Source organism: Oryctolagus cuniculus, chromosome 13 (assembly GCF_964237555.1).
Source record: "Oryctolagus cuniculus chromosome 13, mOryCun1.1, whole genome shotgun sequence".
NCBI classification, from domain to species: domain Eukaryota; kingdom Metazoa; phylum Chordata; class Mammalia; order Lagomorpha; family Leporidae; genus Oryctolagus; species Oryctolagus cuniculus.
Genome location: NC_091444.1, coordinates 19886220 through 19899200, shown reverse-complemented (window position 1 = coordinate 19899200; position 12981 = coordinate 19886220). Strand labels below are relative to the sequence as shown.

General features: G+C 61.6%; 1 protein-coding gene across 3 annotated transcripts in view; it reads left to right on the top strand.

Annotated features, from left to right (window-relative positions):
• PIK3C2B (phosphatidylinositol-4-phosphate 3-kinase catalytic subunit type 2 beta) overlaps positions 1 to 12981 on the top strand; it is a 62008-nt gene that overhangs the window by 35101 nt on the left and 13926 nt on the right. For all 3 annotated transcript variants that reach the window (XM_051821194.2, XM_002717574.5, XM_051821195.2), the window contains 12 exons: positions 122 to 155; positions 901 to 1096; positions 2165 to 2287; positions 5097 to 5264; positions 5689 to 5800; positions 6999 to 7141; positions 9177 to 9365; positions 10439 to 10532; positions 10673 to 10767; positions 11432 to 11612; positions 12108 to 12215; positions 12744 to 12836. In XM_051821194.2, coding sequence (XP_051677154.2) covers positions 122 to 155; positions 901 to 1096; positions 2165 to 2287; positions 5097 to 5264; positions 5689 to 5800; positions 6999 to 7141; positions 9177 to 9365; positions 10439 to 10532; positions 10673 to 10767; positions 11432 to 11612; positions 12108 to 12215; positions 12744 to 12836 — 1536 coding nt within the window. The remainder of the gene's footprint in view (positions 1 to 121; positions 156 to 900; positions 1097 to 2164; positions 2288 to 5096; positions 5265 to 5688; positions 5801 to 6998; positions 7142 to 9176; positions 9366 to 10438; positions 10533 to 10672; positions 10768 to 11431; positions 11613 to 12107; positions 12216 to 12743; positions 12837 to 12981) is intronic.

Genomic DNA, 12981 nt, shown 5'->3' with positions numbered 1-12981 from the left:
ATCACAGAGCCTGGGGCAGCCCTGCGCCTCCCATTTCAGCCCAGTCCGGCCCAGACGGCCCCGGCTGTGACACCAGAGGCTAGGGCTCTGCAGCCCATTCCCTCTCCTTTTTCCCCAACAGGACCCCAGCGTCTTGGCTGTACGGGAAAACCGAGGTGAGGGGGCTCCTGTCCACCTGTGTCAGGCAGCTGCAGCGGTGGCTCTGCAGGCTTCTTTTCTCCTGGGCCTCTGCACTTGCGTGTTTGAGTTCACTGCTGCATGTGTGCGCATGTGTGTGCGCACGTGTGCTGGAGAGCACACTCCTTCCCACCACGCGCTTTCTCCTCTTTCTTCCATGTCATTGCCCCTGATGTCCCCAGGGGAGGGTGACAAGGTGGCATAATGTGGGCGTGGGGGCGGGCGAGGCTGCACGTGTCCACTGGGCTGCCCACAGCCCTGTGATTCCAGTCTGGAGTGGGTTGAGGAGGGACTTTTCCCTAGGATTCTCCCCCTGAGCCCTGCGAGCAGGACTTTGCTCTCAAAGTCCCCTCTCGCTGGGATCCCTACTGTGGCCCTCACAGTGCCTCCCGCATAGCCTGGGACCAGCGCGTCATCGGCAGCATCCTCTCTTTGGAAGAACTCGGCGGTTGTTATCACTGTCATTTCCTAAAAGGCAGGACCTCTTAGCACTAAATAAGTAACAATGCATAAAAATGAAGAGCGTGTTTAAAACTGAACAGTTATCACTCTAGGAAAAGCTCACGGCCCCAAAGATGGGGGAGCTTGGTCATGGCTGTTAGAGACGGTCTGGCATTTGGGGACCCCCGGTGCTAGGCTGTCCCCTCCTCGCCAGTGCCATGGCAACGAGATGGGGCCGGTGGAGGCCTCACGAGCGTCCCTTCCGATGCCTCCCTGCCACAGAGAAGGTCGTGGAAGCGCTGACGGCTGCCATCCTGGACCTGGTGGAGCTGTACTGCAACACGTTCAACGCAGACTTCCAGACGGTGGCGCCCGGGAGCCGCAAGCACGCCCTGGTGCAGGAGGCCTGCCATTTCTCCGGGGCCCTGGCCTTCACCGTCTACGCCACCCACCGCATCCCCATCACTTGGGTCGCCAGGTGAGCCGGGCCGAGGGGCCCCCCGGGCCAGCTGAGCTGGACTCCCGTGCCCCCTCCTTGCCCGCACCTGACCTCGCCAGCCTCACTCTTGGGATGCCTGGCTCTGTGGGACTGAGGGGTGAGCCGAGTGCCCGAGGGGCACCTGGGCCAGGCTGTCCCTGAGGAGGAGAGAGCGGGTCCCCTAGGAGACTCCGAGCCCAGCCGCTGCCATTCCCTCTGGCTCCGCGTCCCTGCCCCCGCCAGGTCCATGGCCAGCTGAGGGAGACGGGCGACAGATGGCCTGTTCCCAGAGAGTGACTGCGCTCCCCTGTGGGTGCACAATGGGCGGGGCGGGGAGGTGGGGGTGACCCTTTGTCTGGGGTTCCCCAGGCTGCAGGGGTGGGTGGAGGAGCAAGATCGCTGGGAATCCTCAGCTCCTCTGCTGGGTCCCCGGCCTGGGGCAACAGGCCCTGTGCACCCCCTCCCCTGCCCCCTCCCCTCCTCTTCCCCTCATCTCTTTGTTCCTCCCTTAATGTATTCCTCTGGGCGGTTGGCTGGGAACAAAGGAGGCAGCCTGGGAAACCCAGGCCTTCTCTGACCTCTTCTGTCAGGCACCTGTCACGAGCCACAGGGACCCCCATGTGTTGGCATTCATGGTGGCATATGTTGCTTTCCTCCCCTGCCCATGTATGCACACAACACACGCCTATGCACATACCGACACACACGTGCCCACATGCATGTATGCACACACATACTTGGATGCACACACGCATGCCTGTGTACACGTACACACCCACATGCACACACAGGCACCTGACTCTAAGGAGGAGGCTGCAAGGCCAGTTCCATGGAAGGAAAAGAAGCCATTGCTAAGCATGGAGGGTGTGACGGGGCCAAGGGACCCAGGTTGAGCTGCGGGTCGCTGAGCCAATGTCCGGAAATCAGCCGGGCTGCCCGCTGCCCTGGCCCCTGACTGAGAGGGGTCTTGCGGGGGACATGGGGTTTGCCCTTCGGGAGACACACAGGTTCGGGTGGCTGAGTCGGGTTTGGGAGTGGCTGTGCTGACCCGCTCCCTCTCCTCTGTAGCTATGAAGATTTCTACCTCTCCTGCTCCCTCAGCCACGGCGGCAAGGAGCTGTGCAGCCCGCTGCAGACCCGAAGGGTTCACTTCTCCAAGTACCTGTTCCACCTCATTGTCTGGGACCAGCAGTAAGCCCTCCCCTGGGGTGGGGCGGGGCGGGGTGGGGCGGGGCCAGGCCACTGCGCACCTGCTCACCCTCAGGAGCGGCCCTGGGGGTCAGATCAGCAGGCCAGGACTGTGGGTGCGCGCCTGTATTAAACCTGGGGCTCTGGTGCTAGCCCTGAGCTGACAAGCCGTTCAGCTTTGGGGGTGCGTATTTCTATGCCCGAGCTATGTGAGGATGCGCGAAGGACCGTGTAAATGCAAGCCGTCGATTTCGATAGTGCTTCACTGTTGTGATCCGGCTCCCTTCCTCCCAGGGTGTCCTTAGAACCGAGGGAGGAGCCGGTGCTCTCGGCTGCTCAGGTCGGGGGAGTTGGCCAGCGGGGGGAGCATAGGCTTGGAGCCGCAGGCCCTGACCCTCATCTCGTGTTCTCTCCGGCTGGCTCTCGGGCTCTCACACCGGTACACCTGCTGAACTCGGAGGTGGTTGCAGTCCGGAAACGAGAGAGGCAGGTCGTGATTGGCAGTGTGAGGCCACAGCACAGGGTGGCAGCAATCGCCGTTTCTGACCCATAATTGGGTGTCAGGAAGGGAGTGGAGGAGGGGGTGCCCCAGAGGGTGGCGTGGCGGGCGTTTGCGGGCCCCGTGCCCTGACTGTGGTGCTCTGTCCTCCTCCAGACGGTCAGCAAGCTGTCACTTCCCCAGGCTGTCTGTTTCTGCACCTGCGTTTGCAGCAGCTCTGCAGTCGGGGTGCTGGGAGTGCACGGGGAGGGGACAGATGCAAGGGGCCGAGACAGGTGGAGGAAGAGCCGAGGCGGTGCCGGCAGGGGTGGGTCCCTTTGCACGTGGACATCAGGGCACGTGGAGCCTTCCCTGTTCCTCACACATCGGCCATACGGGTGTAACCACAGCCAGGCCAAGAGACTCCCCGTGGAGGCAGTCAGTGTGGCTCCTGCGTTTCACGGTCCCTGCGGGCCTCTCTTTTTGCCGCCGTCAAGTTGTGCCTTTCTGTGTTCTGGAGGACCCCCAAATTTGGCCTTGGGTCTTTTCCCCGTCTGCCCGGTGGTCCCCTTCCACTCCCATGGAGATGTCGCCTTGATCCTAGAGGGCAGTCCCTTCTCACTTAGAGCTCTGCAGAGGGCGCCATCTCCACCCTGCCTGTCCTGGTGCCCCGGGGAGGTCTCTTGGTCCTTCACGGTCAAGACCAAGCCGCTTGGGAGGAGGCCTCCATGTGGCTCTGGGCCAGGCGCCCTCTCCTTACTGGAGGTCACCCAACCTGGAGTGGCCAGGACAGCAGGTCTACCGCAGTGCTGTGTGAGGTGTGCTTAGGGCACTGCGGGTTAAGTACTCGGCTTCCTTCTTCATCGTCGTCCTGGGAGCCGCTTTCTCTGTTCCAGGTGACGGCCGGGCGGCTGATCCATGTACGTGAAAACATGGGGTGTGTGGCCCAGCTCCTGTGCAGGCCCCGCCGTGTGCACACCCCACACAAGGTGTTCCCCTCTTCCCTGACGAGAGTGAGGTGCACAGACCTGAGTGAAGCTGCCCAGGGTTGTGAGTGGTGGCACCAGGAAACCAGCACATTCCAGGACTCCTTCCTGTAGGAGGCGGCATCTGTGATGTGACGCCGAGGAATGAATTGTAGGAAGCAGAGGGGTTTCTCCAGCAGGGAGTTAAGTTCAAGGCCTGGTTATCCTGACGGACCCAGGAGGAGGTCTGTGGGAAGGTTCTAGAATTCCAGATAGGCCTGAGCACTGAGGGGACGTGGTCTGGGCTGGCCGTGGGCCCCTTTCCCTCTGGACACGATCCTGGAAGGTGCTCGGGACTCGCTCCCTGTCCCCTCTGCTGTGGGTCAGCTGACCCCTTCGCACTGCAGCTTCAGGGATCAGCTAACGAGATCTCAAAATAGGCCCAGCCGCCAGGGCCGGTCACCTCCAGCCAAGCCCAGCCCCGGCCTCGCTGGCTGCTGGAGGGCCCTAATTTTAGGGTCGAGGCAGCTGGGGCCGAGCAGGGCCGTGCCAGTCTCTGGCAGGCGGGCGGATGGGTGGGAGGGCCTCGCCGGGGCAGAGTCCCCGGAGGAGCGAGGGCAGCGGGCAGGGAGGCTGCTTTCTCGCGAAGCTGCTGACCTTGGGGTGGCCGCCCTGCCTCTGGGACCCGGGGCTGGCCAGGAGGGTGTGACTGTGTGGATTTTGGCCTGGGGCCGGCTTCCAGGAAAGGTAACTGTGGGTCCTCCCTCTGTTTCCAAGGCTCCTGATCCTGAACTTGAAGGGCGTGGCTGGGCGTGACTCAGGGGGAGTGGTGGGCTTTGTGTCTGGTTTCCTGGGCCCTGCCAATTGGCCTTGTCCCAGCCCAGGGCCTTCGAAACCTCTTCTTCTTATCCCCGTGCCTTTGAGCGTGTTTGGGGCAAGCGCAGACCTGAGGACAGGTGGGAGAGGTGCGGCGGGGTAGGGGTGAGCAAGGCTGGCGTACGGGGTGCTTCCTCCTGGTGGCTCTCAGCAGCCTCAAGTCGGGGAGGCATGGGAACTGCGGATGGAATAGGGGACGGGAGCAGCCCTGGACACTCCCTGGCCCTCCTCCCCCCAGTCCTGAAGCCAGAGGCGGAGCCTGGCTCCAGTGTGGGGCGTGTGGGACAGCTGCCACCTGGGCTGTTGTTCTGACCATGTGCAGCCTGTAGGCAGGGACCCCCTGCCTCACCCCGAGGGGCTCCAAGGACATCAGCAGGTGCTTTCCAGGCCTCCCGAGGAGGTTCCCTTTGGGGCCTGGTCTCAGAGAGGAAGGCCCAGCTCCCCGCCTGCGCTTGAGGGTGCCCCCTCCTGACTCACGTCCTGTCCTCCCCAGGATCTGCTTCCCAGTGCAGGTGAACCGGCTGCCTCGGGAGACCCTGCTGTGTGCCACTCTCTATGCACTGCCCATCCCCCCGCCCGGGAGCTCCTCAGAGGCCAATAAGCAGCGACGGGTGCCCGAAGCCCTGGGCTGGGTCACCACCCCGCTCTTCAACTTCAGGCAGTATGTGAGCCCCAGCACAGCTGCGACCCGGGCTTGGGAGGGAGGGCTGGGAAGAGAGACGGGGCTAGTGACCAGGACTGTCGGCGTAGGCAAGAACCCTGGGCAGGGCTGGCAGCACACGGCCGCTGGGTGGCACACCGAAGCAGGTTGTCCTGCCTTGCCACCCGGCATCCGGCCCAACCCCCGTCTCAGGGAGTATCCCTGCCCCCAGGCCTGCAGACCAGGTGTGGTGCCTCCTGGAGGGGGCGGGCTTTCATAGGATGTGGAAGGAGGCAGAGGCCGTGGTCTGTGGGGCGAATGAGAGAGATGGGAGTTCAGTGGTGGCTTCCAAAGAGGAAGCAGGTTTGGGATTGGAGGAGCAGGTGGGAGACCCTCTGCTTAGCCGGTGGGTTTGTTGGCACGCGCCACCCTCCCTCCTCCTTAGGGTCCTGACCTGTGGCCGGAAGCTTCTGGGCTTGTGGCCAGCGACACAGGAAAACCCCAGTGCCCGTTGGAGCGCTCCTAACTTCCACCAGCCGGACAGTGTCATCCTGCAGGTGAGACTCCGCTGGAGCCAGCTGCAGGCTTCCCCCCTTACACTGGGGCCTGGGACTCAGCATGGGAGGACGGTGTGCTGGGAGCCGCAGGGTAAATGTGGTTAGAAGCTCGGGGGTCCCCGGCTCCCAACTCCTGCAGGTTCCCTTTGGTTTCAAGGAGTCCGCATGTAGGGTCTGAGGCCTGCCCCATCCTGGGGAGTCCCTTGTATTGACCCCTCACCCTTGTGATCAAGGCTCAGCTGCCCCCTCCCCCTGGCCAGTCACTCTGCGCTTTGTAGGGTGGACCCATTGTCCTAGGGGAGGAGGAAGAGCTGGCCAGGTCCAAGGTCCAGGTCCTGCTTCCTGGTTCCCCTTTCTGTGGTCCTGAGAGTCTTTGCTACAGAGCATGGAGTATCAGAGTCCTTAATGAAATCGAAATGGCATCAAATGAAAGCTGCCTGAGGCGGGTTTCTGTTTTTCATTTTATTTAGTTAGTTTATTTAAGAGACGGCCAAAGAGAGAGTTTCTGTCTGCTGGCTCACTACTCAAATGCCCACAAAGGTTAGGAACGGGCCAGGCCAGATCCGGGAGCTGAGAACCCAACTGCTTGAGCTGCCTCCCAGGGTGCACGTTAGCCATGAAGCTGGACTCGCACAGGCACTGCGAGGGGGGTGCAGGTGTCCCGAGCACCCTCCTAACTCTTAGGTCAAACGGCTGCTCCAAGGCAGGAGCCTTGTCTGTCTCCCTCACTGCCCTGTGCCCAGGGCCTAGAACAATGCCCGGCATGAGCTAGGGTTCAACCAGCAATTCCAGAAGGAGGGAAAGTAGGACACCCTTGGAGAAGAGGCTCACTGAGCTCTGAACCCACTGTAGCCAGGTGGACATCTGGTGTCCCAGGCCCTAGGGTTGGTAGGGCCCTTACCCAGCTCATGGTCCTGCCTCCTCCCCGCTGCTCACTGGTTCTGGGCTGGGGCCCATCCCTTCCCCTGGCTCTGTCTCAACCCAGCCACTTCCTCCCTGGTTCTTTTCCCCTCTTTTGCTTCCTTCCCAGTTCCTGCTGGAAGGGAGTTTGGGGCTCCCCGAGTCCACCTGGGTCATGTGTTTTATGCAGAGCCAGAGGGGAAGGGAGGTGGGAGCAAGGCGGGAAAGTGGGCAGCCAGCCAGTGGGGGCCCCGTTCATGCCGTCTCTTCTCTCCCCTCTCTCATCCCCCGCCCCCAGATTGACTTCCCCACCTCGGCCTTTGACATCAAGTTCACCAGCCCCCCTGGAGACGAGTTCAGCCCCCGCTATGAGTTTGGGAGCCTCCGGGAGGAAGACCAGCGGAAGCTCCAGGACATCATGCGCAAGGAGTCCCTGTACTGGTGAGGCCCCGGGAGTCTGCGTCGGTCCTTCTGACCTCCACCTGCCAGGCCCTGGCCCCTGTCCTGCTGTGCGAGTTGGGGTACTGGGGGGGGCATCACCACCTAGGCAGGAAGCGGTGCGGCCCCAGGCCTTTCTCAGTGAGCTGACAGTAGGACAAGTAGAGAGGTCAGGTCCGGAAATTAGACCCGGGAATGCGCCTTCCCCCACTGGGGGGCCTGAGCCAGGCACAGCCACCTCAGAGGACCTGAGCTGTGACCCACACCCCAGATGTGCCATCGACGGCTTGCATTGGCCATCCTCACCTCCCTGCCCCCACATCCTGCCCCTTCCACGCCTACAGGCTTGGCATATTTCTGTCCCCGTCACTTTCCGAAAAAGGATCAGGTGTCAAGGCCAGCTGGCGGCTCTCGCGTGAGCCAGGGCTGATCTCATCCTCCGGGCTGCTGCTTCCATCAGGACTGGAGAAGGAGGGCTGAGATGGGAGAGCCGCATGGGCGGGTGTGGTTGAGGCCCCTGCGCAGCCTGCACTCTAAATTCAGCGTCCACCTTGCTGGCCCCTGCAGAGCCCCGTGCACCTGCTGGGTGTGGGTGGGGGAAAACACCTGCAGCTGCGTTCCTCTCCCTCCCTCCCGTCCCACCCCGGGGGGAGCCCAGCGACTGCTAAATTTCTGCCCCCTCTTCTCTGCTGACCCCTCGCTTCATCAGCTCCTCCCTCGTCCCATCAGACACCTGATCCTAGGCCAGGCCGATGAGCTCAGGGCCTACACAGCTGCCAGCTGCACTTCCGCACTTGAAAATTGCTAAAAAGCTCTCCCAGAAAGCACAGGAGCGAGCTCTTATAGCAGGGGTGTTGAGAGGTGCAGATATGCAGTGACAAAAACAGAAACAGAGGCACACATAAAAGGAGAACTGGAGGCATGATGACCGAAGGGTATGGTTATTACATGAAACAAGAGATTGGTTTGGGGCTGGCACTGTGGCATGGCGGGTGAAGCCACCACGTGCGAAGCCAGCATCCCGTGTGGGAACCGGTTTGTGGCCCGGCTGCTCCACTTCCGCTCCAGCCCTCTGCTGGTGGCCCAGGTACTTGGGCCCCTGCACCCCACGTGGAGAACCTGGAAGAAGCTCCTGGCTTTGGCCTGATCCAGTCAGCTTTCTCAGTGTCTCTTCCTCTCTCTCTGTAGTTCTTTCAGATGAATAATTTTTTAAAAAAATTATTAGTTTGATCATATTTTCTTTTTTAAAAATATTTATTTTAAATATTTATTTGAAAGAGAGAGGGGGGGGATCTTCCATGTGCTGGCTCACTCCCCAAATTACTGCAACAGCCAGAGCTGGACCAGACCGAAGCCAGGAGCCAGGAGCTTCATCTGTGTCTCCCATGTGGTTGCAGGGGCCCAAGCACTTGGGCCACCTTCTGCTGCTTTCCCAGGTGCATTAGCAGGGAGCTGGATTGGAAGTGGAGCAGCTGGGACTCGAACTGGCGCCCATATGGGATGCGGGGGTCACAGGCAGCATCTCTCCCACTATGCCACAGCATCGATGCCTAGCTTGACCACATTTTCAAGCCTCTGAGCCTTCCCAGACCCTCGGTGCCTTCTTTTCTCTCACCCAGGTTACTGTTCTGTTTTAGTGTTTCTGCTCATGTTGTGTCTGTAGTCCTGGAAGGTGAAGTTGTGAGTTACTGAGTGTGCAATAAAGGTTGAAAAAAACCAACCTGACAGGTGGCCACTGGAGGCGCTCAGCAGCCCAGACCCTGCGGGGACCACTGCCCCCTGGTGGTTCCACGTGGGCCTGGTGCCCCAAGGGCATCCCCTGAAGGAGCAGCCGAGGGGGTGCCCCAGGCCCACAGGTTCTGAGCATCCTCGGATGGAATCCGAGGTTTTGGCCCCTCTTCCCAAGCCTGGCTCCGCCCAGGAATCACCTGGCTTCCCCAGGCATTCCGAAAGAGTAGGTGGTGGGTGCGACTGGGGCGGGGCCTGCAGCGGAGTTGGGGCGACTTTGCCCTCTCGCCCCACCCACCCCGCCCCGCAGGCTCACGGAGGCCGACAGGAAGCGCCTGTGGGAGAAGCGCTATTACTGCCACTCGGAGGTGAGCTCCCTCCCCCTGGTGCTCGCCAGCGCCCCCAGCTGGGAGTGGGCCTGCCTGCCGGACGTCTATGCCCTCCTGAAGCAGTGGACGCCCATGAACCACCAGGATGCCCTGGGGCTCCTGCACGCCACGTGAGTTCCAGCACCCACCTTTCCCGCCTGGTTCCTGGCACTGCCCATCCTGGCCCCAGCCAGCCCCACGGTTGGGCGGGGGGGGGGGGGGAGTGTGGAGGGGGCGTGCATATCCTGGACTTTTCTCTTTTGCCTTTTTGCTTTCTCTGTGTCTGCCCTTCCCCTTCCCCGCCCCCTCCCTCCCAGTGTTGTTATAAAATTGAAAAACAGAACCAGCTGGAGTCAGGAGCCAGAAGTCAGGGACTCCATCCAGGTTTCCTACGTAGGGGCAGGAACCCAAGCTTTGGGGCTGCCCTCTGCTGCCTTCCCAGGCGCAGCAGCAGGGAGCTGGATTGGAAGTGGAGCAGCTGGGACTTGGGCCAGCACTCCCATCTGGGATGCCGCCCACCCTTGTTGCAAGTGTCGGCTTAACCTGCTGCACACGATGCTCTCCATGGCCTGGCTTGCTGTGTCACGTGATTGTCCCTCTGCCCATCCATCAACCCATCTTTTTATGCATCTTGAAATACATTGCAGAAAGCCCTCACCTCCTTACTGGACCTCAGTATTTCATTTTTTTTTTTCCTTTTGGAGGAAGAGTTTTGACAGATGCATAAACCTGTGAAGGCCAAACCCCTGTCATTTGGTTCTGTTGGAAGAGTGCTCTCTTCCCTCTTCCCCCGAAGGGTTCACGGGGACACAGGCCCCAGGCTTGGCCCCCTAGGCTGCCTTTCCTCGATGGGACCAGGATTCCTGGCTTAGTTCCTTGCCTCTCTGTAATCAGAACTTTTGAAGCAGCCGTGGTGCCGCTACACTGATTCTGCCAGGCAGGTGGGGGAGTAGTATGGGCTTCCATAAAAACCCTGCACCCAAGGATGTCCCCCAGACGAGGGCGTGGCCCTCTGCTGCTCTTCCCTGGCCTGGGGTAGACTGATGTGGCAGGGGGTGGGGGTGCCATCCAGAGAGGGTGCCGACTCCTCTGCTGGCTTTGGCAGGCTCTGGGGGCCCCTGCAGCCCACTGTGTAGGGGTCTAGCTCCCTGCTGGCCTCAGAGCCTGCAGGCCGGGCGTCAGGGCACTGGCTCCTGTTTTGCAGTTTTCCCGACCAGGAGGTACGACGCATGGCCGTGCAGTGGATCGGCTCGCTCGCTGATGCCGAGCTGCTGGACTACTTGCCCCAGCTGGTGCAGGTGGGTGGGCTGGCCCTCTGCACCTGCTGCCCCGCCCTCCGCACCTGCTGCCCCGCCCCACGGCCCAGTACCTCTGAGAACCCAGGGTGCCCTGCGGGACCAGTAGAGCCTCACGCCACCTCTCCCTCTGCCCCGGCCAGGCCCTGAAGTACGAGTGCTACCTGGACAGCCCCTTGGTGCGCTTCCTGCTGAAACGGGCCGTGTCGGACTTGCGAGTCACTCACTACTTCTTCTGGTAAAGCTGCGCGTGCCCCTTGGCATGCCGGGCGAGTGGCCGGGTTGTCCCAGCCGCCTTTCCCTGTGGCCGTGGAGGCGCATCTTTTCCTTGGGGTCTCAGTGCACCCCGGGAACATGGGGCGGGCCGTCCCTGTCCCTCCCTGCCGCCTGCACGTGGCAGAGATGTGGAGCAGAGAGGAGACATAGAGGGCTTTGAGCACTGCTGGAAAAGGTGGGTGGGGGCCTTGGTCTGGTGTTCAGACCCTGGTTAAGATGCCTGCGTCCCTTATTGGAATGCCCCGCCCCCAAATCCAGCTTCCCGCAGAGACAGCAGGCGATGGCCCCAGTCGTGGGGTCCTTGCTACCCACGCTGGGGACCCGGATTGAATTCCTGGCTCCTGGCTTCAGCCCCCTTGCTGATGCAGGCATTTGGGGGCGGGGGGTGAACTAGCAGGTGGAAGCTCTCTCTTTATGATTGTGTCTGTCTCTGCCTATTAAATAAATTATTTTAAATAAAAGTAAAGAAAGAAGGCACCGCCTGGGACAGCCTGTGTAGGGGCTGTGCTTAAAGAGGAATTTCTGCTCCCAAGTTTGGGGTGGGTTTTCCGGGAGTTGGAGCGGGCGGTGGCCCTGCGCTCCTGGCATCTGGGAGGAGTGGTGACCCCACGCCCCCTGCCTGCCAGGTTGCTGAAAGACGGCCTCAAGGACTCCCAGTTCAGCATCCGGTACCAGTACCTGCTGGCAGCCTTGCTGTGCTGCTGCGGCAAGGGGCTACGCGAGGAGTTCAACCGCCAGTGCTGGCTCGTCAACACCCTGGCTAAACTGGCCCAGAACATACGGGAGACCGCCCCGTCCGCACGGCAGGTGAGCGAGCCTGGCGGGGGGAGCCCTGGAGGAGGCGACTCCGTCACAGGCAGACCGCAGCTCGGTTGTTTAAGTTGTACACTGCTCAAGAACAGCCCGCAGAGGGGCAAGTGAGAGTTGAAGTCCAGTTATGTTTTGGTCACTGAGCTGTAAGCCCTGCTACCCAGAGGAGACCCCTTCGTCTGTGGGCACAGAGCCCTTATGAGGCCAACACGGGCCTACTTGCTTATCTTCCAAAGCTGGGAAATGTTACATTTTAGTCCCGGGTGATGGCTTTCCTTGGCACAAGGCTGAGCCACACTCACCCCTGGAGACACAGCCTGCCCTGCCCGTTGTGTGGCCAGCTTCCCCTGTCCCATCAGGACACCGGTGTGTGTGTGTGTGGGGGGTTCTCCCACTTCAGGGCCTCCTGGAGGTGGTTCCCTAGCAACCACGACTGAGACCCGCCTCCCCAGGAAGCCTGGTCACCCTGCTGTCCCTCCCCCGCCCTCTCAGGGGATCCTCCGCACCGGCCTGGAGGAGGTGAGGCAGTTCTTCGCCCTCAATGGCTCGTGCCGCCTGCCGCTCAGCCCCAGTCTGCTGGTGAAGGGAATCGTGCCCAGAGTGAGTGGCGGGTGCACCTGGGCCCTCCGAGGGGGCAGGGCTGGGCAGGCATGGTCCCCACTGAGCCAGCTGTGGAGAGACGAGAGGCAGAAGGGCGTGCACGGACTTCCCCCGAGCCGAGCAGGGTGGAGGGCCTGGCTGGGCACGTCGCTCCCTGATGATGCCGGGGATGGTGGCACGGTCATCGCTCGTTTACCAAGACTCTGCCCACCACGGTTCTAAGCGCTCCACGTGGGCCTTTGCGTTTCATCTTCACAACTCTTATGAAGTCGGTACTATTGTCACCCCATTTTACAGAGGGGCAAGCTGAGGTTTAGGGGGCCATGTGTCGTGGGCACAGTGAGCTCCAAGTGGGATGGGAGCTCCGAGGCCAGAGCTGAAGTCTTAACAAACAGATGGTGGCTGGAAGAGGGCAGGGGAGGGATCTGGGGTCCTGGGAGAGTGGGGAGACCCGGGGGCGGGGTCTCGGCTGCATCCGGCCCCGGGCATGGCCGTGCTGACCCCGGCAGGACACGCTCTGCCCGGCAGGACTGCTCCTACTTCAACTCCAACGCGGTCCCCCTCAAGCTCTCCTTCCAGAATGTGGATCCGCTGGGTGAGAACATCCGTGTCATCTTCAAGGTGAGCCCGGGCCTGGGGGCACGAGGGGAGGGGGAGAGGAGCCCAGGGCAGCTCTGGTGCCGCCATTTCAGGCTGCCTCTCAGCGGAGGAGAGGGGGGTCCCTAACTCTGCGTGGCTCCAGAACGCCGAGCACGGTGTATTAGGG